Source organism: Ursus americanus, chromosome 23 (genome assembly GCF_024610735.1).
Source record: "Ursus americanus isolate L20-20 chromosome 23, mUrsAme1.1.p, whole genome shotgun sequence".
Classification (NCBI taxonomy): domain Eukaryota; kingdom Metazoa; phylum Chordata; class Mammalia; order Carnivora; family Ursidae; genus Ursus; species Ursus americanus.
The window spans coordinates 23,561,698-23,588,825 of record NC_142149.1 but is presented as its reverse complement, the minus strand read 5'-3'; the positions used below and the strand labels follow the sequence as shown (position 1 = coordinate 23,588,825).

Genomic DNA, 27,128 nt, shown 5'->3' with positions numbered 1-27,128 from the left:
TGACATCATGTTTTACATCATTCAGAAGTTTTTGTACAAGTCTCTATAGTGACCGGCTGGTTGACTGCCTGAGAGTCATTTCCGTTTGTTCAGTCCCGGGGTGGGTTGGGGGTGGGGGCTGAGGGGTCGTGGTGAGAAAATGGAATTGCTTTTTTTTTTTTTTTTTTTTGAGATTTTATTTGGTCAGAGAGAATGAGAGAGAGAGAGCGGCAGGCAGAGGGAGAAGCAGGCTCCCCACTGAGCAGGGAGCCCGAAGTGGGACTCGATCCCAGGACGCTGGGATCACGACCTGAGCCGACAGCAGACGCCCAACCAAATGAGCCACCCAGGCGCCCCTGGAATTGCTTTCTCATTGTTCAGTTAGGCAGATCCTGATGGAGGGAACTGAACCTAGTTCACAAAGGGTGCCCAAATGCACACTGCCCCCTTTCACAAAGTGCATGGGAAGTTAGAGCAAGCAGCCGGGGTCCAGATTGCTCAAACTAACGCTCCACCGCCTTCCTCTCCATCTCCAGATCACTGCCAGGACACTCTTGCTGACTAGTTTAGACAAGTGAAATCGCTTGGTGGGCTCTACAATCCCTACAAGCCTGTTGGTTCCCCTTTTCTCAGAAGCTTAAAACAAAGGACCAGAAAGTCAAATTACCGAATTTAAATGACCAATGTCCCCAAAATAGGATGAGTTTATTTTTAGTGTAAAAGAGATTAACAACAGTTCTCATTATTCTGACTTATCCATATTCAAACTCATCTGCTCAGAAGTTGCAGACCCAGACAGTTTCTAACAAGTCCTACTGATCACTAAGAAAGTCCTACTGATCACTAATCATTAAGAAAGGACTTACAATAAAGGTTATGTGCGGTTATGTGCATAGGAAAGATCGAAGAGTAGAAAACGCCAAACAGAGGTATCCAGAGAGAAAGAAGGCTTTCTGTGACTGAAATATTTTGTGTTCATGGTTCAGGAATAAGATGCTTCTGCTGGGAGCTGAGAAATCAAGATGAGAAACCTTTGGTATCCCAACTGGATGTGAGTTCTGTGCGGTGGCATCTGTGGCTAGTTTAATCCTACCAGTGGGACAGAGAGACCTGAGGAGGAAGAGGAAGACATTCTCGACCTCTGCTCAGTCAGCAGCCGGAGGGTTAGGACTGCGAATACGCCCATGCCTGACCTCAAAGGGCACTGGGACGCCTCGGAAAACGCATCACTTAGTACTCAAGTCAAGCCGGTTGTGAATGAAGGGCCAGCTCGGTGGCAGCCCAGGGCCCTTGTCCCGGGGACCCTCGGCAGGCTGGGCACCAGAGGCGAGGATGATGCAGCTAGTTAGTGATGTGAAAGGTGGTAACCCGCAAGGCTGGGCGTGACAGCCCCCACCACTATTCTGCAGAGAATCGACTGGACTCCACACTTGGGGCAGCAGGACTGATTAAATCCCTAGTAATTTCATGTTAGGCGGGGTCGTGGGTCACAGATCTAAGTAGAAGCAGGTTCTACTCTATAAAACTCGAGGTACAGTACAGAGCAGGAGGCTGGGGCGCTCAGAGAGTGTGGCAGAACACATGGTCTTCAAAGATCTGCTTCTCTTTTGCCGGGAAGGTCTTGTCACAAATCGGACAATTCAAACAAAGGCTCTGCGTACGCTGCTCCGCGGCGCCATCGAAAAGGTCATCAGCGAAGCCTGACTTGCAGGTGGGGCATCTCCTGACGCCGAGCTGGGAGGAAGAGCAAAGACGTCAGGACAGTTGTAAGCTCTGTGCGGCAGAGGCCACGTCTCCTGTTCTCTTATAGCCTCGGCACGGAGCACAGTGCTTGGCACGTGGGAGGGGCTCTAGAAGCAGAGGATGAATGAACGACGTCACATCTGGAGACGCTCACTGAGGCTTTCTCTACCCCAGGATTGAAAGGACCTTCTATTGTCAGAGCACTCCAAGAGCTTCCAGCCCAGAAGGGGCACCGGACATACCTTGTTGGGCTGGCTGGCTGCCTAGTTCACATATGCTCCCTAGTTCTGGCACCAAACTCAGCTCACAGGTGGAGGCCTACAGCAGAAAGCTGGTGGGCGACCTGGGCTTTCTTCTCCCCACCTCGACGGGCTCCCTCAGCTTCGGGTTTGCCCCCACTGATCCAGCTGACTTCTGGAGTTACCAGAATGAACCAGTTTCCCTACGGTTCTCCCACGAACTGGGGCAGGAAGGGGCATTTCGCAAGGATTTGATGTAGACAGGCTCATGATTCACATACTTACCAGGCTTGGGGCCGAACTCTCCTGGATACCTGAGGATCATGAAAAAGATTTCATTCGATGAAAGAAACACCACCGCTGGATTCTCCAGCTGTGCTCTAGCAGCTGGTTTTGTAACTCCCCTTGTTCCCTTTCTCCCCACGGCCTCTGACTCTCTCTCTCCTATGTACTACCATTAACTGCTGATAGAGGGAAGCAAGGTCAATGATAAAGGGAAAAGAGGAAAAAATCATGACGTGGCATTTTCGATAGCCATGTGTATGCTATAGAATCAGGAAGAAAAAAGCCTCTTTTCAGTATGGGGAAAATGAGATTTTAATAAAAACAGTCACAATTTAATAAGAAAGCAATTTGAGAATAGATTTTAAGACTGAAGCCATGCAAACAGGTATTTTTAAATGAAATGCTTAAAAATATTTTCAAAGAGAAAATAAATGTGTACCCCTGCCTGATGTAAAGATTTGGTTGTGACTCTTAAGAGAACACGACTGCTTTAAACTGTCCAAAGAAAGGAAACGAGGTCTTCTTTTGGAGACATAAGAGGAAAAGTTCCCTGTTCCCTTGTCCCTGGCAAGAACAATCTGACCCTCTGTCCTTGAGTGACAAGAGTGGTTTTCATCCCCATTTCCTGTCCTCCAAACCACCCCGGGGTCTCTGTGGGGCACGTTCCCGCTACCACTGGTCAGGCCATCCGACTGGCCGCCATAACTGCCCATGCCTGGGCGGCCTACCCCACCTCTTATGCTTCCATTTCCAAACCTTAATTAGCTTCCTCAGCTTTATACGTGTATATCTTCTACACAGACACATTTCCCTGATTTATATATTTGGAATATAGCCACGGGACTCAATTTGTGTCTGCTGCCTCTCGGCGAATGATCTGGTTTGCGTCTTCTAGATACAGATTTATTTCTCAATTAACACTTCTCGCCTGGCAATCTTTCTATCGGATCCTCGGCTTCTGCCCAGCAAGTCTTAACAACGAGACTGGACTTAATTAGCATCTCAGACCAAAAAAAAAAAAAAAAAAATTAGCGGGGGAAAGAGATGCAGGCAAAGGCCCTCTCGCTCAAATGGCAGCTGTCTTACCAGAATACGGGTTTCCGAAGACAAGTCCTGGGTTTTGTCCGGCACCTCCTTGATCCGAAGTAGGCGCTTGATATGGCAAAGAGTCAAAATCCAGACCCATGTAACTCAGCAATCTGCTGTTCTCCCTCTTCAAAAGCTGAGGAAAGAATGTTCAGAGACACGTTGGAAGACAACGACAAAGCATGGCCACAAGCAACTGGCTAGGGGATGCCCATTACGGGTAGTTCTCGATGAACATGTGGGACTGGAGAATCCCAGGAACCGACAAATCGTAATTCTTCTAAAGGGGAACAGCAGCCTCCGCACTCGGAAGATCTGAGCTCTTTATGCCTGAATTTAAATATATGCTAAATTTTGTTTGGATTAATGCAAAAAAGAATTTGAAGTCTCTAAAGGCATACCAACCCCGGTGGGGTACAAACGTGTGTGCATGTCTGGGGGGGCAGGGGCTCTATTAAGGCTGAAGCTGTCGCATATTACTGAGAGCAAAATGCTCCTTTTTGTCTCCTTCCTGGAACAATTTTCTCACACAGTGTGAATATTCATCTGATACAATTTTCTCTTCTTCACGTTTTATCCTTTCACATGGATATACCAACAGAGAGAGTGAAAGGAGGAAGGAAGAGAGGCGGGGAATGAGGGAGAGAATGGCAGAGAACAAGCTCTAAGGACAGACAGCATGTACAAAGTTCTTAGAAAAAAAGTTAGAAAACTGCCCCTTCACATCTTAAGAGGGCTTTACTACAGCTCTTAAAAAAAGCTTTCAAATATCAGATCTTTCCCTCCCTGGTGCAAACCGTGTGTGTCCTCCCTCCCTCCTCCCACCGCCCCATCAGATTGTACCAGAAAATAGAGATTTCAAAGTCAAGCTCTGTTTATCTAAATCAAGAGGATGAGGACGACAGGACCGGAAACAGAGTCCGAAGGCCCCCACGATACTGAAAGGCATTGGCATAAATGACATAATTAAAGCTAGAGATGATCACTTGGGGGCACGGCCTGCAAGGGCTACAGAGAGGGGAGCGATGGGGAACCGCGGCGGGGTCGGTCTAGGAGCACAAGCCAGCGTGCACGCGCCCCTAACTCTGATGCAAGAGCAGCAAAGTGCCTTTAAGTATAGCTTTTTTTTAAGTTTTTATTTATTGTTTTTAATAATCTCTACACCCAATATGGAGCTCGAACTCACAACCCCGAGATCAAGAGTCACAGGCTTCTCCAACTGAGCCAGCCAGGCGTCCCCACATGCAGCTTCTTTATTTGCTGCCATCGTCGTCAGTCACCCAAGAGTAGCTTGTGTCTAACCCACAGCAGAAAATAAATATTGATTGGATGAATGAATGAATGAATGAATGAAGGCAGAGCATTTTGTTAGGAGCCTTCCATGGGTCCGGCACTGGCATAGACCACCACGACTGCCCCGGTTTGGTAGCAGAAGAGAAGGAAAGAGTTGTGCTCAAGGAAAGGGGTCCTGCAGCTAGCCTAAGAATGACAGAGGCTATCATTCCCCAAAGACAATACTTACAACAGGTGTGAGGTTAAAAGCAAAATGAATTACGTCAGATCTTCACCAGGGCTGTCCCTTTCAAGTTGACTACTGCCATGGCAAACAAGTTTCAGTGACAGAACCAAGGGAGGGTTCGCGGTAGATGAGGAAACCAGATTAAATTTACCCGTAGGAGCAATGGTCTCACCCACTGTCCCAGAAAGGGCTCTTTTATTTGGCTTTGTAATCACCACATCTCTGGGTCACCCTGCACCTTCTTAAAACCTTGGGGTTTCCAGGGGCGCCTAGGTGGCTCAGCCAGTGAAGGGGCTGACTCTTGATTTTGGCTCAGGTCGTGATCTCAGTGTGGTGAGACCGAGCCCTGTGTTGGGGTCCGCGCTCAGCACGGAGTCTGCTTTAGATTCTCTCTGTCCCTCTCCCTCTGCCCCTCCCCACCACACGCGCTCTCCCCCAGATAAATAAATAAATCTTTAAACAAAACAAAACGAAACCCTTGGGGTTTCTTCCCTGTTGCACACACTTACATCGTTTTCTCTTTCCAATCTCTCTTTCTCTCTCTGCAGAACATTACAGATAATCTTGTTCTCACTCAGTGTTTTTGACAGACCAGCATTCTCGTCCTGTCAAGAACAAAAAACAATCAGGATTCGGGTCACATATTGTAACTGGGACCCAAGGTGGGGTACCACAAGGGGCCTGCTGAAAATCTGGTTTCCCAGAGCGGCGGGACTGAGGTGGGGGAGCAGGCAGCTGGGGCGCGGAGGCCGCACGGTGGAGGCGAGACTGACTTGTGGAGAAGTGATGTAACAAAGTGCCCGAAGGCCTGGCCTGGCACCGACACGGCGATTTCTTTTGGTTTCACTGGTAGTGTAAGTGACCAAAGAGAGGAAAAGTCATAAGCTTGGGAAAAGCCCCAAGACTGACTTATCAGAATTAGGGATCGATGGAGCGCTATTTAACGGCACCCAACCATGGAAACAAGCCTCTTTGTCTTGAGTAAACGTCTCCCTCGATGTAGCGTGAGGCACTTAGGTCGGTGGGACACCCTCCCAGTGAGGACAGGCATCTGGACTCCAGGAACACTGAGGAAGAAGGAACCCCGGAAGGCATTTATCCGAGGCTCCAAGGAACCCGGACTGAGGCCTTGGGCGTCCCGGTGTGACGGGCTGACCTAACTTCATAAACCGCACGCTGCTCGGCATGCTTCCGTGCTCCCCATCGCCTACCTAGACAGACACGTGCACATACCTCACAGAAACACTTAAGCTAATCCTACTAGTTCTGGGTTTTTTTTTTCCAAGATTTTTTATTTGAACGCTGGTGCCCAAACTGCTGTGCGCTTCTAGCCGACCCTGAGGTAGTAACGCGAGGGGGGCTACCCGATGACAGTGCCGACTGCAGGCTCCCGGCTCCCCATCCCCATGGGCTCTTGCTGGCTCTTCTGGTCCTGCTTCACTTCCTCAAAAGGCAGAAATAAGAAAGGGCTCTCTGAGTCTGCATGGAAACCCGCTCGATGGTTACAAAAACCTTCCCTGAGACCCACGGCTGGACTGGGGCCTCCGCTTTTCCGGGGACCCCCAGACTGGTTTCTGGCCGCACGCTCCAACCCTCCTCTTTTTACCAGAAAGAGAACTGTTTCTCCTTAACAAGGGTGGGCAGACCTCCGGGCTCGGTCTAAGAACCACGGACCTTTACACCCCCGGCTGCCTGGGCCCCTGATCTGTCACCTACCAGTTGCGCGGCGGCCCTGAGTTGCCTGATCTGTCTGTGGAGTCGCTGACACTCTTTGTACTTCTCTAAGAAGCAGGCTTTCCCGGCCTCTACCTTTGCCTTGAGGCGTCCCACCTCTTGCACTAACTGCTCCTCCACTGCCGTGCTCTTGTTCCCAGGCGCCTGAAGCACAAGACACACAGTCCTCACCGTCAGGGGCCCTTCGGGCCTGTGAGGAAGAAAGAACTGAGCCCCTGGGTCTGGAAAACTACTCCACGAAAACCCAGGAGACCCCGACCTGCCACAAGGAGGTGCAAACCTTTGAAGGGCTACAGCTTATTTAAACAGTGATTTCTCGGCTACATCAGAGGTCACCAACTCCAACGTGCCGCCAGGGGCCGGGCCAGTGACGGGGCTGAGTGAAGGAGCGGAGGGTCACGGGACAGTGGAGGCTGCAGGTGAGTGGAGAACACGCGCCCCATCTACAGGGAGCGGCAGCCACCCGGCCTGGGCATCGCTGCTGTGCGGGGATGCGGGCTCCACGCTGCCAGAGCCTCGAAGTTTGCAAGAAGCTAGAAATACACATTTTTTTAAAAATGGGAAATGTTCCCCTTTTTAGTTGTTGGTAACCAATTCGATTTGAAAAACACCATCTAGGCCACAGAAAACGTTTCTCTGGGCTGATCTTAACCTGTAAGTGGCTGCTTTTCTAACTCTGTTCTCCTCTTGATCATGCTGGACTATCTAGTAGCTTACATGCGGTAGGCAGCCCCTGGTTGACTGAGTAGTGGCTGAGTGAGTGCACGATACTGCACTCACTGCAGATACCACCTGACTTATAATCCCAACAGCTGGATAGCCTCCAGACACCAGGGTTCCTCATACCCTTCTATCAATTCCGAAAATGGGGCTTCCTGGTACCTGTCATCACCACGAGGCCTCTTCTCCAACAATCTGTTCTAGGAATTTATCGATCAATTAGGCTTTCATTACTATATTATTATAGCTAGCTCAGAATAATTTAGAATGATAATCGCTAGTATTATATTAATTATAACAAAAATGTTGATTGCTGTAATATTTTCTAACTGTAGAGCTCGACTTTAGAATCATTCATTTGTCTGCCCCCATGATAAGAAGGGGGTAGGGGTGACTCTGGGTAATTCTTGGCTCAAGGCTCTGGGGATGACAACCCGTCATGAAGTTCTTTTAATATCCCTCTGCCATTCATCACACAGTAGAAATGGCCACCTCTCCTAAACGTTTTGTAAGTTCCAAATATCTCTGTGTCCAGTGGTAAGCGCTATTCTCCTGTCTTTTTATCCTTTCTGTCACCTGAAAATAGACCCTCTCCCTTCCTTCCCGCAGGCTCCCTCCCACAAAGCTGTCCAAAAACAGACGTGCCGTTAACTCTTGTTGTTTCTTCTTAGCAGTGGTTTCTTCCTGCTTCATCTCCTGTACGGTCTGCTCCAGCTTCTTCTGCTGCTCCCTCTGCACAAGAAACAGATGTTAGGGGCAAACACGGGCGTGCACACACTGGGGAAGGGCCTGCGGCGCTGACGAGCATGCAGCAGGCAGGGAGAGGAGCAAGTCCTCTCCTACTAGTTTCGGAGAAGAGCCAGGAGATCCCTCCTCTCCGATGGCTTCTTCTGAGACCCTTCCCACGGCCAGCGCGAGCCAGGTACGTGACAGAGTAAAGAAAGAAGCATGTATGTATTATCTCGCAAATGCCTAAAAATGTTGCTTCCATCCGTGACTCTACCTGGTGAGTTAAAGTGAGGAGGAGCTGGCTATTTTCCTTTTTCAGAAGCTCCAGCTGCTCTGTCTTCTCTTCATCTCCCTGCACAAGCTTCTCCATTTCTTTCTCTTGAGTTGACAGCTGGGCCTAAAGCACAAACAGTGAATATAACCAAGATATAAAAGAAAGCAAACTGAACAGGAACGATGCTGTTTAACGTACGCTAACACAAAGACGTGCGTGCTCCTTGGCAACTCCCAGCTGCCAAATACCCCTCGAACGCCCACTTCCCAGCGCTCCCCCCCCAGCCTAGGGGTAAGACTCGACTGAGGACAAGTCAACAAACCACTCTTTGGGGCGCAGCTTCCTAAAACCAGGATTGTTTCAGCTGTTACCTGCTTTACGTTCTAGACTTTTTTTTTTTCATTCTAGGCTTTTGAGAAAGACTTGGCTTCAAAAGATTTTGTAGCTAAACGAACACATTTTAAAAGCACTGGTAGAGCTGACAGTTCTCCATTGTAAGAGTTCATGATAAATATAAACTGAACAAATTATTCAGTTCCTTGTGGGCTGGGACTATAAAAGTAATGGTGTGTGTGTGTGGGGGGGGGTCAAGAATAGAAAACCCCGTGAACCTTTAGTCCGACGCCCTGAAAGGTCCAGTTAGGCACTCACTACAGTGAAATGCATCTTTCTCGGGCCACCACGGAGGAGTGATGGCCAGGGTAAGACGACACACTTTGGCAAAGGTTTGGCCTCACTGACCTGGAGCTGATCCACTTGGACTCCCATCTTCTCATTTTCTGAGGACACCTTCTGGTTTTCTTCTTTCAGTCTGTGGAGGTGAAGAGGACTGCGTGAAAAATACGCTGATTCCGGGTCAGATGCCCCAGGCCTTCAACAATTTGAGGCCGCCTTGGCCCTAAGGCTGTGAAATTAGTTTAAAATCCACTCTTCTTCAGTCCTGTGTCGGCTTCCTGACCTCACACTGCACGTATTCGACACTTCACATGAATACCTGAATTCAGGTGACTTTGCCTTACCATTCGGATACTAATTCTCCAACTAGAATCATACCTACCACTGCCGCAACAGGAAGACTATTCTCGAGCGAATCCGGAGCTGGAGTCTGACCCCGCCGCAGGGCGTCGGGAACACAGCAGACCCCCCCACCGAGAACCACGCTCACCGAAGCAGCTCCGTCTCCCAGCGCTCCTTCTGCGCCTTCGCTCGCTGATCCGATTTCTTACTGGTGCTCTTTAAAGTTTCCAGCTCCTCCTGCAGATTGAGACGTCAAAGGAACAGACCACGTCTAAGACAATTTTTCGTATCTCAGCCAGCCGGCAAATATTAACTGAGCATTGACTCCATGTCACGCAATTATATGTAACGACACGACAGTGAACGAAACATCCAAGTAAAGCGGTTTCCATATTAAAATGTTCTTAATCTGTTGTCTCCACGAAACGCATTCACCTTAATTTCTCTTCCACCAGAGCTTGTATTTGTTCATTAACTCATTTAGCAAATATTTAATGAGTGCCTATGAGGCACTGTTTCTGCACTGCGGACACAGCAGCGAATGACATAAAGTGGCTTTTCTCTTTGAAAGATGCTGTCCGACAAATCCACGAACGCCGCAAGCGTCATTCAAGTTCAGAGGCCACATTTAAAAAAGTAAGAAGAAACAGATATGCTTCATTTTACTAATAGTACATTTAACGCAATGCATCTAAAATATTGCTTCAATAGGTAAGTAAGAAGAAAGTATTTTATTTTTTGCACATTCAGTCTTCAAACTCCGATATATCCTTTATGCTCACGGCATATCACAAGGCGCTGTGTTTCAAGTGTTCGAGCGCCACAGGTGGCTCGTGGCCCCCGTACTGGGCCTACACGTTTGCTTTTTCTTTCCCAGCTTCATTCTGCACTGAAGCCAAACTTGTGCGTCAATACCAACTCCTGCTTTTAGCTCCAAGATTTATAAATTTATCATCTTTTAAAAATAATTTTAAAAAACTGTAGGAATATGTACATAAAATTTTCCAACTTAATCATTCTTTTTTTTTTTTTAAAGATTTTACTTATTTATTTGACAGAGATAGAGACAGCCAGCGAGAGGGGGAACACAAGCAGGGGGAGTGGGAAGGAAGAAGCAGGCTCATAGTGGAGGAGCCTGATGTGGGACTCGATCCCATAACGCCGGAATCACGCCCTGAGCCGAAGGCAGACGCCCACCCGCTGTGCCACCCAGGCGCCCCGACTTAATCATTCTTTTTTTATTTTTTTATTTTTTAAAGATTTTATTTATGTGACAGAGAGACAGCCAGTGAGAGAGGGAACACAGCAGGGGGAGTGGGAGAGGAAGAAGCAGGCTCCTAGCGGCGGAGCCCGACGTGGGACTCGATCCCGGTACGCCGGGATCACGCCCTGAGCCGAAGGCAGACGCTTTAACGACTGCGCTACCCAGGCGCCCCTCGAATTAATCATTCTTAAGCCTACCGTTCAGTGGCATTAAGTACATTCCCATTGTTGTACGACTGGCACCACATCCTCCCACAGAAAACTAGTTTCATTTTGCACAACCGAAGCTCCATACTGTGGAAACATTGTCTCCTCATCCCTCCCGCCCCCCGCCGGCTCCTGGCAACCACATTCTACTTCCTGTCTTTATGAAGTTGATTCCTCCAGGTACCTCGTTAGAGGGATCACATGGTATTTGTTTCTCTGTGTCCAACCCAATCTACCCAGCTAATGTCCTCAATGTCCATCCATTTTGTAGCATGTGTCAGAATTTCCTTCCTTTTTAAAGCTGAATACTATTCCATTGTTATCTACACGCTAAACCATGTGCGTCCATCTGTCTGTCACTGGGCTGCCTCCACCCTTTGGCTGTTGTGAAAGATGCTGTTATGAACACGGGTGTACTAGTCTCTCTTTCAGAAAACAAGTATTATCAATCCCTCTTTTACAGAGAGGGAAACTGAAGTTCAGAGATGTTAAGAAATTTCTCCTGCTTCATCAAATAGTAAGTGGGACAACCAGTCTGTGTGACTCCAAAGACGGGGTTCATAACCGTTGTTATGGTCCTGGCTTCCCGGCTCTAAAACACATGGGTTTTCCTGCCCATTTTTATTGTTTGTAATTTTAATTCCTAAAAAACATGGGTTTTAACATCAAAAAAATCTGAGCTCATATCCAAGCTCCTTTCAAAGTCATGAAGTGACTGTGACATTGAGCAAGTCACCTAACCTCTCTGAGCTGCTGGGTGGTTGGGATTAAGTGAAGGGATCCGCTTAATCACAGTGCCTTAATTACAGCGCACATGGGAGGTGCTGAATAAATACTGACTTCTGTTACCATGACATCTAGTAGTGAGTCGGTAGGAGAGCTAACCCAAGAAGCCAGACCCTCTGATTCCTTGGCTAGAACCTGGCAGGTGAGCTGTAGGGCTCCTGGACAGACACCGGTTCCGGAGAGATTGTGAATTACATCTCTGCCACCTCTGTTTGTTATCTCACTGCCTGGAATAGGCCGGATCCATAGCCCGGACCTGTCACCCACACTCTACCAGCCCGGGGCTGAGCACATCACAGGTACTTGTGTGACAGCAGTGTATACAGAACAGTCTGTCTGGGAGTCAAGAGAAGGGGGTCCTGACCCAGCGTGATCACTAAACTGACCTCTTCCTCTCTCCTCTGGGCCTCAGTTTGCTCGCCTGTAGATCAAGGGCTCTACAGATGGTGACTGCCAAGGTCTGCATGTTCTGGAACTTCTAAAGTTATGACCTCGGTGTGATTAGTTTATAGTCCTTGGAGAAGAATCTCCTCTTTAGCTCCCTGCATTATCAACTCTCATTTGCCACCTGCTGATTGGAAGGATGTTTCAAAAGAGAAGTCGCTGAGAGTTTGGAAACCCTGCAACCTTGCTTTTATTCTCCCTACTCTCTCGATGTCCACATTCTAGTTTATCAAAGCAAACAGTTTACATTCTACATAGGACTAGGAAGAAGCAGTCAGACTGCCTGGGTTTGAATCCTGGCCCCATCACAGATTAGCCGTATAAGAGGTTATGGACCCTTTTAAGCCTCAGGTTACTCATCTGTAAAATCGGGGTAATAATAATACCTATTCCAAAGTTTAAATAAAGTAATCCACATAAAACTTTTAACACTATGCCTATTCAAAGGCATTAATATAAGGCAGTAAGATCACAAGCAAAACAGAAGGTGGAGCTTGATAAGAGACACTATTCAGTCCTGACCTCTGTACTCCAGGTTCATGGTTTTTGTTTGTTGGTTGTTTTCAGGTTCCTGTTTAACTAGCAGCCATACCTCCTTCTTGTGGAGTTCAGCCTGCAGGTCTGAGTTCTGCTTCTGGAGGCTGACACAGCTGTCCTTCAGCTCCTGGTTTTCCTTGCAAAGCTCCTTATTGTGCTGCTCAATTTCTTCCACCTCGCCCTACGAAAGAGCATCCCATGAATTCATATTTGACCCTTTGTAGCTCGAGAGATATTCAAGTCCCTCCAGCGGAACATTCCCATAGGCTGGGAGGCTGAGGGTCTGGCGGATCCCCACTCACACGGCGACATCTGTGTGCCCTGAACGGGAGCACCTCCTCAGTAGGTAGGGAGGGGGTGATGTAGGTGCGTCTGTGTAATGGCAACACGGAGCCTGTCATTACCAAGTAAGAAAGACAAACAAAATTAAGGTCATAAAGAGTTAAAAGGGGGAATGACAGAAGAATGTAGATTCTTCTTGCAAACACTTAGTACTGTTTGTCTCTCTTAATGGACTTAGCTCCCCGAGGCCAAGGACAGCAAGTGATTTAATCAATTCTTCACTGCCTACGGCAGTGCTGGATAGAAAGGTGTCCTGTGAAGTAACTCAGTGAATGAATCTCATACTCGTATATGACAGGCTCTGGGTCAGAACTGAGAGGTAGGGGCGCCTGGGTGGCTCAGCCAGTTAAGCGTCTGCCTTCGGCTTGGGTCAAGAGTGCAGGATCCTGGGATCAAGTCCCACACTGGGCTCCCCGCTCAGCGGGAGGTCTGCTTCTCCCTCTCCCACTCCCCCTGCTTATGTGCTCTCTGTCAAATGAATAAATAAAATCTTTAAAAAAATAAAAGAACTGATGGGGACTCTGGGTGGCTCAGTCGTTAAGCATCTGCTTTCGGCCCAGGGTGTTATCCCGGGGTCCTGGGATTGGGCCCCGCATCGGGCTCCCTGCTCTGCTGGGAGCTTGCTTCTTCCTCTCCCACTCCCCCTGCTTGTGTTCCCTCTCTCGTTGGCTGTCTCTCTCTGTGTCAAATAAATAAATAAAATCTTTAAAAAAATAAAAAATAAAAAAATAAAAGAACTGAGAGATACAAAGCACATCTGGTGTGTCCCTCCTCAAAGGAGCTTATAAATTCACTGTGGTGGTAAGATTGCAGACGGCCAAAATTAAGCAACTGGAAAAGTTAAGGGAACAACTGAATCCCAACTGAGTTACAGCACTTTTAGAGAAAGGAGAAATCACTTATTGTTGCGATTCTTTTCAATGTTCCTAAGTCATTCCTGAGTAGGTTTGAGTGGGTACTGTATACATTTCTCCCAATAGTACCTATGTTTTTTTTTTTAAAAGATTTTATTTATTTATTCGACAGAGATAGAGACAGCCAGCGAGAGAGGGAACACAAGCAGGGAGAGTGGGAGAGGAAGAAGCAGGCTCCCAGCAGAGGAGCCTGATGTGGGCCTCGATCCCAGAACGCCAGGATCACGCCCTGAGCCGAAGGCAGACGCTTAACGACTGAGCCACCCAGGCGCCCCCCATAGTACCTGTTAAGACATTCAGTAAAGGCTTATGGATCCAAATTCCACCCTATCCTGAAATGACTACTCTTAATGGCAGGAAAGGATTTGAGGTGAGATGTTTACAGACCTGAGTGGTAACGACCAGGATGTCCTCCTCATTTTCTGGACGGAACTGGAAAGGGATACTTGCTCCCCGGACCACACCATCCTGATCCACATAGCAGAACTGGTAATACTCATCATCCTTGGGCAGGTAATAAGCTGAAAACACAACATGATTTTTAATCCAAAATAAGGTCTGTTAAGAAAACTGAAAATCTGGAAGTCTTTTATCTGCCCCAGAAAGCTTAAGCTCAAGGGACTTAGTCTTAGCTGCTGTCTTCAAACACGTTTGATCCAGTATTTTTCTCACCTTTGAACTGGACTTCCTGCTGTTTGGCTGATTCACTTCTTAGGTCAGCAGGCAAAGCGACCCACATGAAGGTGTAATACTCACGGGTTGTCTTCCATCCCACCTGCAATGACAGAAGGCTCTCATTCAGCATCCAAACGCGCTCAGGGCAAAGTCCTTATTTGTGCTAAGTCTTCTTAAAATGCACTTACTTCTTATTTGTTTATGTGAAAATACAATAGAGTGAATCCATTATGATACGTGGTACAAGGTCTGAATACAACTAGAAATTGGCACGCACACATAGTCCAGAATGCCCGGCTCAGGAGGAAATGAAAACTGACCTCTCGACACCCGGGACAAGAGTTCCAAAAATTCTATCACCACATCAGACAGAGAACGGCGAGTGACTGGGGAAAACAGGGAAGACAATTCTGGGGTTGTGAATCTGATCCTCCTACCTTCTCCCAGCAGTGCTCTTAGAACTTCTTTATCAGGAAGCCCTACTGACCCGCCATCTCCACGGGTCCGTCCTCTCCTGTGTGCAGGCCAGTCTTGTCACCCACACTGACCTGGTTATACTCGTGCGTTTAAAAAAATGCTGTCTTTTTGCACTACTGGGTATTTACCCCAAAGATACAGACGTAGTGAAGAGAAGGGCCATATGCACCCCAATGTTCATAGCAGCAATGTCCACAATAGCTAAATCGTGGAAGGAGCCGAGATGCCCTGCAACAGATGACTGGATTAAGAAGTTGTGGTCCATATATACAATGGAATATTACTCAGCTATCAGAAAGAACGAGTTCTCAACATTTGCTACAACATGGACAGCACTGGAGGAGATAATGCTAAGTGAAATAAGTCAAGCAGAGAAAGACAACTATCATATGATTTCTCTCATCTATGGAACATAAGAACTAGGATGATCAGTAGGGGAAGAAAGGGATAAAGAAAGGGGGGGTAATCAGAAGGGGGAATGAAACATGAGAGACTATGGACTATGAGAAACAAACTGAGGACTTCAGAGGGGAGGGGGGTGGGGGAATGGGATAGACCGGTGATGGGTAGTAAGGAGGGCACATATTGCATGGTGCACTGGGTGTTATACACAACTAATGAATCATCGAGCCTTACATCGGAAACCGGGGATGTACTGTATGGTGACTAACATAATATAATAAAAAATCATAAAAAAAAAAAATGCTGTCTTTGAATCATGTGCATGTGGGAGTGGAGGGGCAAAAGGGTTCTTAGATGACGAGGTAGGTCCCATATAATGGAGTCCGGTCTATAGATTTTCATCGGTGTTTTTCTTAATGTGTGCTTAATGTAGGCTTTTTGGTGACAAAGATACTGACAATAATCTGGTGGTCATCGAGGCTTCCTCTAGGTCTTGAGTGCAGTAAGTCATGATATAAGGACACTGAAGAATATGCCTCAGAGCAGAAAGCTGGCTAAGTGGAATATATTCTCAGTAAATGTGAAGAGGGGTGAAAGATGGCTCAAATCGGATCCAGAAGATAAGGGCACACCAGAGAATAGAAAGGGAGCCATTGTGTCTTCGAGGGGAGAACACTCAGCAAATGAGAAGTGAAATTACATTTATGGCCAGATTTTGACCCTGCCTGAGCCCAGTGGGAAGAAAAAGAACTAAAAATAAATTCCATTTTTATATATGAAGGCATCCGTGCGGGGTTGCAAAGGCTACATGAAAGCTCATCAGAACATACCAGGGCATGTTTTAGTGTCTCATTAATACACACCCCATTGCTGTAAGCATCTCAGAGCCACCGCGGCCTGCGGCGGTACAGGAAGCAGGGATTTTATGGAGTCTTCATTCATATCCTGGAGTTTCTTAATGCACTGTGACCAAAATATCATCTGGGAAGGCCTGAGAATTACTGCAGTCTGGGAGCAAGGAAACAACTTCTGGCCACCTGCAATTTCTGGCCTTGGCCCCTGCCCCTGAGGGGTCCCAGTCCCGTGGCATGACATGTCCCCTCTCTGGGAACATTTCAACGCCCAGGGAAAGGGGAACACGGAGCACGGGATTGTGCACTAAAGCCAGGAAAGCCAACTCCCACTTCCGTTAGGCTCTCTAATTGCTGGTAGCTTTTGCTACATTGAGAAGACACAGCATACAGCACGTTCAAAAACAGTTCACAAGCGTCCTCTTGGTGCCAGGAAGGACCAGTGTCAGGACTGGTGAGGAGCTGAGGAATATGGGTGAGACTGCACTGCAAATGGTTCAGTTGATGGAGCATGCGACTTTTTTTTAATAGAAAAAAAGAAAAAAAATGTTTTTAAGTGATCTCTACCCCCAGTGTGGGGCTGGAACTCACAACCCTGAGACCAAGGGTCACACACACCACCGACTGAGCCCGTCAGACACCCCAAGCACTCGACTCTTAATCTCGGAGTTGTGAGTTTGAGCCCCATGTGTGGTGTGGAGTTTTTTAAAAATAAAGTTAGAAAGAGGAGCGCCTGGGTGGCTCAGTGGGTTGAGTGTCCAGCTCTTGATTTCGGCTCAGGTCATGATCTCAGGGTCGTGGGACTGGGCCCTGCGCTGGGCTCCGCACTCAGCGTGTGGTCTGCTTGACATTCTCTCTCTGCCTCTGCCCCTCCCCCCTGCTCGCTCTCTCTCTAAAATAAATAAATAAAATCTTTAAAGAGAGAGAGAGAGACTACACTACAAGAATACCAGGTGAGCTTTCCAAGGGAGATATGAAAGACAACACTTGAAGTCAACTCGTAATTTTGTAATTTACCATCTGTTGTTCATATGAATTCAGCAGAATAGGAAAAAAAGCAGAAGTCTAGCAATCAAACAAACCTGATCACCACTTAGTCACTGGGAAAGTCACCATCTTGAGTATATGCATTTTACTCATCTGTGCACAAGAGATAACGCTCCCTATCTGAGGGTGCTGCTGTGCTGTGAGGCTCGGTTGGAAAACACACACACACACAACCAGAAAGACAAAGCACATCATATGTTCTCAAAAAGTTTGTGTTCTCTTTACTAGTCCTAAAACTTTCTTTCAGGCTCTGGGTAGCTGTTCAAGTCAATAGCTTTATGGACAGTGAACATGAGAGGCCATTTTTTGTATTAACGGTTTTCCTCAAGGAATCATGGTGATACCTCTGAAATGCATGAAGCATTCCAAATATAAAGGCATTTTTCAAAAATGTTTTTAAACATTTGTTTTTAAAAAGTCTAAGATTTTCATTTGGTTTATGGTCAAGTCCTCACTGGAAGTTGCTAAGTCCTCGGAAAATACAACCAGTCTAGGCAAAACAGAAATACAAGTTGCAAAAAAAAAAAAAAAAAAAAAGTTAGATTACATTTCAAAGGAAAATAAGCAACTTTTGAATTGTCCTCTTTGTAAATTATCTATATCTGCACTGTCCAGAATGATAGCCACTAGTCACATGAGGCCATTTAAATTTATTTAAATTTTAGTTAATTCACTAGCCACATTTTAAGTGCTCAATAGCCACATGTGGCTAGAGGCCTTTGGACTAGATGGTGAAGGTATAGCTCCATCGTCGAAAGTTCTACTGAACAGTTTTGCTACATATGAGGAAGAAAAAAACAACAATCGTCTTCCAAAATAGGAAACACTCCAGTGTGCCAGTTTTCTATGTCAGGACATCCTTCAGTCTAACAAGTCAATATCCTGCAGTCTCAGGAGATGGCCTGATACTCGCCAGTGTCTCTCGGGTCGTCTATTATCCCTGCCTCTAAACACCAGCTTCCATGGCTCCATCAGTTATCTTGGAATTCCAAACAATTAAGGAAAAGTAAGTCTACGAGGGACGTGAATAAGCACCAGTTCCTTCACAGTGCAGTCGAGAATGATGTCTGATTTCAGAACGAACAACATTGGCAAATAAGCACATGACATACTGAGGTGTCAAAACAAAGGTCACTGACGTTGGAACTCACAGTGTAAATTACTTAAATTTGACCTTTATCTCCTGTCTCTGGATATAATAGGAAGATCTGTCATTACGGGGTGTGTATGTGTGTGTGTTGTGTGTGTGTGTGTGCATGAGACAGAGAGAGAGAGAGATGTGAGGGACAGAGAGACACAGATGGGGGGAGAAAGGAAGGCAAAGAATGAGTTGACTACAATAAAAAAAAAGTAACATTTCTGTACTTGAACTGGCAGGGTGTTAGATACTAGAAGAGGTCCCTGAGGGACCTCAGAAAATTTCTATCCCTGGAAATCTTTACAAAGAAGCAAGTCATACTTATTCAGGAACAAACGTCTTGGATGCAGGATGTCAAACCAGGTAACTTCTCAACCTCCTTTTTATTTATTTATTTATTTATTTATTTATTTATTTATTTATTTATTTAAAGATTTTATTTATTTATTCGACAGAGATAGAGACTAGAGACAGCCAGCAGGGGGAGTGGGAGAGGAAGAAGCAGGCTCATAGCGGAGGAGCCTGATGTGGGGCTTGATCCCATAACGCCGGGATCACGCCCTGAGCCGAAGGCAGACGCTTAACCGCTGTGCCACCCAGGCGCCCCTCAACCTCCTTTTTAGATATGTAATACTCATACTAAAACAAATTAAACACTCTTCTAAGTAAGAAAGCAATGTTTAATTAGTCACAGAAATTACATAAGGGGCCACTCATCCCAGTCAACTCATAGATGAATATTTCAAAATAGAATAATTTTAAAACATTTACATTTGGCCTTTGAAAGCATAATAAAACTTGGGGGCTATATGATTTGCCATCTTATTTTGGCTTGTGATTGAAATTAAAACTTGAGTCCCACAGCACATGTTGGTATGTGAAGGGGGAAGTAGGGAAGTACGAGGGAGTTTAGTTTAGGATTTTAAAATTGGCCAGGGGCGCCGGGGTGGCTCAGTCAGATCGTGCCTTCAGCGCAGGTCACGATCCCGGGGTCCTGAGATTGAGCCCTACGTCGGGCTCCTCAGCTCTTCTAGCTCTCCCTCTGCTGCTCTTCCTGCTTGTGCACGCTCTCTCTCTCCCTCAAATAAATAAAATCTTAAAAAAAAAAGGGGGGGGGAAATGGTCAGACCCCCCCCACACACACACAAGTGTGTGTGGGGCACCTGGTTGGCTCAGTCAGTTAAGCGTCTGACTTCAGCTCAGGTCACGATCCTGTGGAAACTCCTCGCTCAACAGGGAGTCTGCTTGTCTCTCTGCAACTCCCCCCCAGCCTCATACTCTCTCTCAAATACATAAAATCTTTTAGAAAAGGCTAGACATAAGAGGCAAAGTGCTTATAACACACAGACGGTCACACACTCAGGTAACGAAGAGTCATCTCTAGTTCCCAGTCACTTGGTGCTAATTAACCACTTACTCTAAAGATGCCAATCCAGTCCTTTCGGCGGGGAATGAAATGCTGCGTGAGCGTATAATAGCATGTGACATCCCCTCCGGGGACATAGAACTTCTCCACGCTGTTAAAGATGACTTGAGAGAAATGACAATGATCCAGCAAGACAGCTGATGTGGGGGGATCTTCTACTGTCTCTTCCATGGTGGGCGTCCTGTTGTGAGATAGAGGATAGAATAAGGCTCAGAAAGGGTTGTCTGAAACATTGGGAGATTTCTGGGCTCTCACCCAGGGAACATTCCATTCAAGGCAAGTCAGGAAAAGCAAAAGCCTGACAAGGATTGAGATCATACAACTTGCTTTCTGTTTCACTTTGAGCCATTTTGCATTCATAGCTTCCTATGCTTTAAGAACTTTCCAAGAATGTCTTTGATCTCCACCACAGGCACCACCACCCTCACATACCTTTACTCTCTGCTCATAGCTTGTTTGTGCCACTCCTTCTAAATGCCTTAAATAAGCAAGGCAGCCTAGGAGAAAACAACCTGAGCTGGGAATGGTAAGATCTAGAGGCTTGATTTTTCATCCCAACGAGTCCTGTGACTTCCTGAATATCAATTTCTCTAGATTTCTGCTGCTCCATTCAGTTCCATTTATCCTACAATTATTGAGTCTTTGCACGTATGTATTAAGACACTCTGCCAGGAGCTGGGCATGGGTGCAAGAAGAAAGGTAGGGTCGAGAGCAGATTATCTGACATGCACCCGTGACAAAAATGGGTTCTGAAACCAGAATGGTGAAGTTCAAATTCCAACCTCACTACCTATTAAATGCATACGCCTGAGCAACTCACTGAATCAGCTAGGCTCTATGCTGTTCCCCCACCTGTAAAATGGGGCTATCAACACCTACGTCATTAACTGAATAATGTAAAGTCTACAGGCCTTAAATCCCTACCTGCCATAGAGCCCCACAAAGTAGAAAGATGTAGAATGACAGAATAAAGTACTAGCACAGTCTGCAAGAAGAAAGGGCTTGGTAGACGTTAGTGATTTTCTTAATATTGGGGGGTGTTTTGTTTTGTTTTCTGGCAAGAGTCTTTGCCCTTGTAAGGGTCCCAATGCAATATGGCAGTTAGATGAGGAACCAAGGGACCGACAAATGGACAGAATCAGTGCAAAACACTCTTGGGTTCAAAAGAGGGAGAGATGCAACTGGCTAGGAAAATGAAGAAGAGCGTTGAGGGGTGAGTAGAGTCTTGGATAAGCCCTCCAGGAAGATAAGCCTTTGGGCAGAGGGGTGAGGAAATTCCAGGTGAACGAAATGGCATGCATAAAAGCAATGGAAGAGAGGGGCGCCTGGGTGGCGCAGTCATTAAGCGTCTGCTTTCGGCTCAGGGCGTGATCCTGGGATCGAGCCCCACATCAGGCTCCTCCGCTGGGAGCCTGCTTCTTCCTCTCCCACTCCCCCTTCCTGTGTTCCCTCTCTCGCTGGCTGTCTCTCTCTGTCAAATAAATAAATAAAAATCTTAAAAAAAAAAAAAAAAAGCAACGAAAGAGAGAAATGCTGCCCATGTTTGGAGGACAGCAAGTAAGTTGGATCCTTATTTATTTATTTATTTATTTATTTATTTATTTATTTATTTATTAATTAAAGATTTTATTTATTTATTTGGCAGAGAGAGACAGCCAGCGAGAGAGGGAACACAAGCAGGGGGAGTGGGAGAGGAAGAAGCAGGCTCCTAGCAGAGAAGCCTGATGTGGGGCTCGATCCCAGAACGCTGGGATCACGCCCTGAGCCGAAGGCAGACGCTTAACGACTGTGCCACCCGGGAGCCCCATGGATCCCTATTTATAACACTGGGGATAGAACCTGTATTTCACCTCTGCAGGTCACGGTACAAATAAAATGTGATCAAGGACGGCAAACTAGGGGCGTCTGGATGGTGCAGTCGTTAAGCGTCTGCCTTTGGCTCAGGGCGTAATCCTGGCGTTCTGGGATCGAGCCCCACATCAGGCTCCTCCGCTGGGAGCCTGCTTCTTCCTCTCCCACTCCCCCTGCTTGTGTTCCCTCTCTCGCTGGCTGTCTCTCTCTCTAGCAAATAAATAAATAAAATCTTTAAAAAAAAAAAAAGGATGGCAAACTATTTGGGAGGTAAAAACGATATAGAAAAGAAACAAGAAACAAAAGTCTTTCGAATTGTTGAGATCTGACACTTCCTGCCTCTCAAAAGTCACCTGCTCCATCTTCTAAATGCTCCCGGGGTCTAACATTTAGTGAGTCCACGATCCTCAACCCAGGGTTTCATTGGGAAAGGGAAACAATATTGCGGCTGTATCCAGCAGCTGAAGGAGGGCTGTATACAGGGGACTACTGTATGATACCTTACAAATTCGGCTGCTGGAACATGTTGGAAGATTGTATACAACTCGATTTTTAAAAATAAGTACAATAACCAAAAAACCACAGCCCTTCTAGTGCTGCCTGAGCCTACTTATTTCCTGGTTTTATTCTGAACGCTAAACAACCAGGCCTCCTCTTCCAACTCATCTTGTCGTCAATTTTCTTACAGAGAAGGCAAGGGGTCTTTGGCGGCACTGAACCGTCTGTTCTTGGGATTGCACTAAGGAACTAAGAAATGTATTAGCGTTCTGGTGTGTGACACAGTTTGCCACATCCTTAACCTCAAACCTCAGATCAGTTTTTCTGAGGAAGGGGGAGGTCGCATTCCAGTCTAGGTCAGAACTAGTTCCTCATACAAGCTGTTGCCTGTGTGATGTCTTGGATGCTGGGGCGGCGGGGGGGTGGGGGTGGGCAGGGAGATTTCTCAGCTTGCAGACCCCTCTCTTTCCTAGGCGTCTCGAGTCTTACTGAGGCCGGCATATCCCCTCTGTCCTCAGCCTGGAGCAGCATTTATCTGAGCTTGTGAAATAACTTAATCTGTTGTCTGTGGATCATAAAGAACCCTCACGTAAGAGGGGCTTCAGGGCCTGTCTCTCAACTAACCTAAGCACCCAACTCCCTCTTCTCGTACTTGGGAACACTATCACCCCTGCACACACAACATGCTGCCTAGCCCAAAGTAACTGCTGATTATTCCCTGAATAAGTGAAATGCATGTGAGTCATCAAAAAGCGAAAGGAAGGGGCTTTGTAGCTAAACAATGGTGTGAATGACCGTGGGGCTGATTCTTTTTTAGGCCCTACTCTTCGTTTGTTGGGTACCCTTAGAGAGGCTGCTGTTGCTCAGCTTTCTCTTCTCTAAAACGGGGTGAAGACATGATAATCTCCGAGTGCTATGTCAATTCTTGGTATGGCTGGTTCAGCTGGCAGGGCTGGTTCAAGTGGCACAGTGCCAAAAAAACAAAAGGCACAGATTTGATTTCCTTAAGGACCCATAAAATGCACACTCCATCACCCACCTTCTACACACGCAAACTCTGGCAAGCTGTTTTTGCAAATGGATGTTACTCTGAAAGGCACGACCAGCCAAGGGTATGAAGGCTTCGTACACCCTCTTTCCTACTAGAGAAACAATCAGTCTATAAGCTCACGAACAGAACACTGAAGAAAGGACACAAAGGAACTCATGTTCTGAGGCTTGAGTGTAGGTACAGCCAGTGGAAACTAGCTCTTTTCATTCATCTGAGTATCAAATCATCTGTCTGGAAAAGTCAAAAGTCTTGGTTCCTTGCTTATCAAAAATATAAGACTCCATGACGTTTCCCATTTCAGAGATCTCATCACCTTTCCGGGATGACTCAGAGCACACCTAATGGCTCTCTGGGTATTTGGAATTCACTTGTTCTTGAAACAGGAAACTCTCCTCTGCTGGGACTGGGGAAGGGGTTGAGGAGGCAGCAGAGTGGAGAACAGTCATGGCTTTGCTTCTCTGCTTCTTACCAAAGCTGAGGACAGAAAAGGCCACGGGTAAAAGGCCATGAGCATAACCATGTTGATCTGAACCGGGTCAGCAAGAAGGTACCTCATTTAATTTTTCTTGGAAGGAAGGTATTTACTACTAATTTTTAAGGTCAGTGATCCTTAAAATCCTTTCCTCCCTCCCAGTGATTAGGTTCCTTGGGAGAAATGGGTTCTGACAATGGTTGGGGCAATCACCTTGCTGTCAAAGCGGTCCAGAAAGGACTGTTCATGGAGGGGGCAGAGGATATGGAAGAAAAACTAGAATGATTTAAGCACCAACTTCCCCTTCAACCACTCCCCCCACTACAGAACCTGTCCGCCATCCATTTCTAATTCTGACGATACCCACGGAGGGGAGTGAAAAGGAATAGAAAAAGAGCAAAAGTTAAATTTAGAAGCCTGGAGAGCTACGGAGTCATGAAAAAGCAGTGGGATGAATTAGGCCCCCTAGAAATCATGGGATGATATTCTACCAAATTCCCTCCTCCTACCCTCACGCCCAAGACTAGCCACGTGAGGACTGCACAGGGAAAACAAACAGGGATGTCTAAAAGCAAACCACTGAGTAGGGGAAAATAATGCAGAGAGTCTACAAACTGTCAGAAGCACTTTACTTGGACTCTGATTTTTTCAGCTCTGTTTCCAAAAGGATGAAGGTCCTCAGAGGATGTATGCGATAACAGGCAATGTGTTTTAAAATGAGTCCCCTGAACTGGCTTCTGGCTTCTAAGAACACCTGACACATTTTCATCTAATGAGCTTTTCAAGCCTAATATACTACTCCCAGGACTGTTCCATGAGGGCAGAGATTCTCTTACGTTTTCCTGAAGAAAAGGAAAAGCCAATGCTACTTCCGCTCTGAGTGCAACTGTAAAGTACACTGACAAGCTTTTTAGCAGAAAAATTTAAAAATATTATAAAGCTTCCCGGTTCAGATCCTAACAATGCAAATACTCAACCAAATCAATTCACCGATTTTCCTAAAGATTTTCCCCATGTGCTGAACCATGAAGAAGAAATAATCTTACTAAAAAATAACCGAAGTTCTACCGTACAGTATGCCCAGCATTTTTACATTAGCCTTTTCTACCAGTGGGCACATGGTTAGAGAAATGAAGGCCATCAGTAGTTTATCTGGATTAGTTCACAGAAGGAAACCATATGTGCCCAAGCCAAGAAGGAAATGCAAATCAATTCTTCATTTGAGAACAGTAAAAACAAAAGATACGCAAACAAAACAAAACAAAACAAAAAACCAAACCACATTTCATCGAATTCCTTCATCCTGCTTACGTAACTTTTGAAACTAGTAGCAATTAGCAAAATGGATGAACTGATTTGGACCCTACTCCTCCCGGGCCCTGGAAGACACGCTTGCTCAAAGCTACCCTTAAAGAACCTGGACGGTGGTTACTACGGCCCTGAGCAAAAGCAAAGACACACAGTCACTGGTCTTCAAATTATTCAGCCACTTGCTCTAATCCAAAATCTCCAAGTTCATTCTAGTTCTTTACCTAAAATCTTTCAGAGCGCCTTAGAGAACTTGTCTACCCCCGGGAGGCTTGTAACACTCCTCATTAACAACTGCTGGGATTGGCGGCCCTGCTTGTTTGAAGCAGGCCCTCAGCCACATCCCACACCAGCAGTGCCAGCAGTATGAGGGAAGGAAAGAAAAAAAGTTGTGGGACATGAGATGCAGGCAACCAGAAGAAACTGTGTGAAAGCCTCAACGCTGTGTCCTAATCCTCTATGTAACTTAGCTGAGATGGTACACTTTTTCCTTGAAAGGGGTGACTGTGCTAACCCGAGTGACATGGGTAGTGACAGGGTTTGAAGTGCAGTGGAAAGGGATCTAGGGTAAGAGCCGAGGGACCTGGGTTCCTGTCTTAGTTCTGCCACTAACTAGCTGTGACATCTTGGCTAAGTCTCACTACCTCCCTTTAGGCCTCAGGTGTCCTCATCAGTAAAACGCATAGATCAGGCTAGAAAATCTCGAAGAAACTTTCCAGCTACAATGATGATCCTAAGTGAAAAAGAAAGTGAAAGAGGTCATTTTAACAGTCTCTCTTTTCATCTAAGGAAATAAGGAACCATGGTATTATATCAACAAGCACAAAGTGTTTAAAGAGCCCTAGATGTACTATCTGACTTGAAAGATAATACTTGTTAGTGCTGTGTAACTCTCACCACCTTTCTTGGGGTCCTTTTCACTCCACAGCTGTCATATCTGCTAAAAGGTAGAGTTTCAGGTAGAGGCCCTTTGAAAATATCTGTGAAAGTAAGTCACCTGGATATTCTCTAATTATGTACTCTACATAATCTACAAAGACCTTAAAAGTCCTCTGTTTTAGATGGTTTTTGCAATCAGGGAAGTAAGTTACAATACATAGCATCTATATGATTCTACATCAGCTCCAGCAATAGCCACTTGTTGGCTTGCATGGGGAGCAAAGAATCCAAGTGATAGAAAAAAGTTAATATGCCCAGGAGGGGTTGAAATCATAATGGGGGGAACATTAGCCCCCAAATTAAATTGGGCTGATGGTGGCGGTGGGGAGGGGTTTCGGGAGATCAACGGTAAAGAAGCAGGTCATTACACTCCAGTTGCTCTTTCTTCTGCCTAGAATATCTCCAGTTACAGGAGGCCTCATCTGAAGGAAAGGGACTTTAGGGATCAGGCCTACTCATAGCCAGGGAAACTGAGGCCCAAAGAGAAAGTAACTTGCCTACGGTGACGGGACAGAGCCCCGCCTCCGCCTCGTAGCGAACAGCGTTACTGATGCCGTCGTCAAGGACAGGGATTAAGGAACTACCAAGATCTTGGCCCGCCGGAGGGGGGGGGGGTGGGTTTGACGGATGCGGGGGGGTTGACGCCGTGACGTCAAGACCCCAACCCCCGTCAGAGGGGTCCCTCCTGCTCAAGGAGCCTGCCACCCGGCCACAAACACTGAAGCTCTGCCCTCCTCGGGAGAAAACTGCCCCTCAACCCTCCAAGGCCGCGGACGGGACTCCAGGGGTGCCATGACGCCGCTCGCACTTACTGTCACCCTAGAAAGATGGAAGGAAGTGAAAACCGAAACCAGCCGCACCTCTGCCTGCCCAAGGTCCTTTCTGAAGAGTGGAAGTCTGAATTTGGGGAACACGAAGGCCCAACTGCCCCTAATAGCCCTACTTCACTCCAGGGACTCACCGGGGGTAGCAGCCGGCGTCGGCGCAACAGCAACAGGGTAGGGCAAGGGACAGGGGCGGGGCTAAAAAACCCAGGGGAGAGCCGATCCCATCTGGTCCCGCCCACTACGTCACAACGGCTACCAAGCCCCGTCCCCGCCGCTGTGCTTGCTGGGACTTGTAGTGCTCAGCTGCGCTATGTGGTTTTTCGCCCATCTCGAACAGCAAGCTCGTCC

The 27,128-nt window shown here is 46.7% G+C and overlaps 1 protein-coding gene across 4 annotated transcripts; it reads right to left on the bottom strand.

Annotated features, from left to right (window-relative positions):
- Positions 1 to 665: 665 nt before the first annotated feature.
- On the bottom strand, positions 666 to 26,997 carry CALCOCO2 (calcium binding and coiled-coil domain 2). Of its 4 annotated transcripts, XM_087854478.1 has the most exons (14): positions 26,915 to 26,997; positions 19,826 to 20,015; positions 14,491 to 14,593; positions 14,206 to 14,339; positions 12,618 to 12,743; positions 9,474 to 9,562; positions 9,050 to 9,119; positions 8,309 to 8,431; positions 7,951 to 8,037; positions 6,568 to 6,729; positions 5,361 to 5,456; positions 3,333 to 3,468; positions 2,247 to 2,275; positions 666 to 1,713 (listed from the first exon to the last, which is right to left on the bottom strand). In XM_087854478.1, the coding sequence occupies exons 2-14, from the start codon at positions 20,003 to 20,005 to the stop codon at positions 1,540 to 1,542; spliced, it is 1,509 nt and encodes a 502-aa protein (XP_087710604.1). In that variant the 5' UTR covers positions 20,006 to 20,015; positions 26,915 to 26,997; the 3' UTR covers positions 666 to 1,539. The 4 variants fall into 4 exon arrangements, with proteins under 4 accessions (XP_087710604.1, XP_045669697.1, XP_045669696.1 ...); XM_045813741.2 differs by lacking the exon at positions 6,568 to 6,729; XM_045813740.2 differs by lacking the exon at positions 6,568 to 6,729 and having other exon boundaries at positions 26,814 to 26,922.
- Positions 26,998 to 27,128: the final 131 nt, after the last annotated feature.

Coding starts and splice junctions, on each gene's coding strand:
- CALCOCO2 (XM_087854478.1), bottom strand. CDS start 20,005: ATGGAAGAGACAGTAGAAGATCCCCCCACATCAGCTGTCTTGCTGGAT. Junction 14,594..19,825: donor ACTGGATTGGCATCTTTAGA/GTAAGTGGTTAA, acceptor CTGTCATTGCAG/GTGGGATGGAAGACAACCCG. Junction 3,469..5,360: donor GATTGGAAAGAGAAAACGAT/GTAAGTGTGTGC, acceptor TTCTTTCCTCAG/CTTTTGAAGAGGGAGAACAG.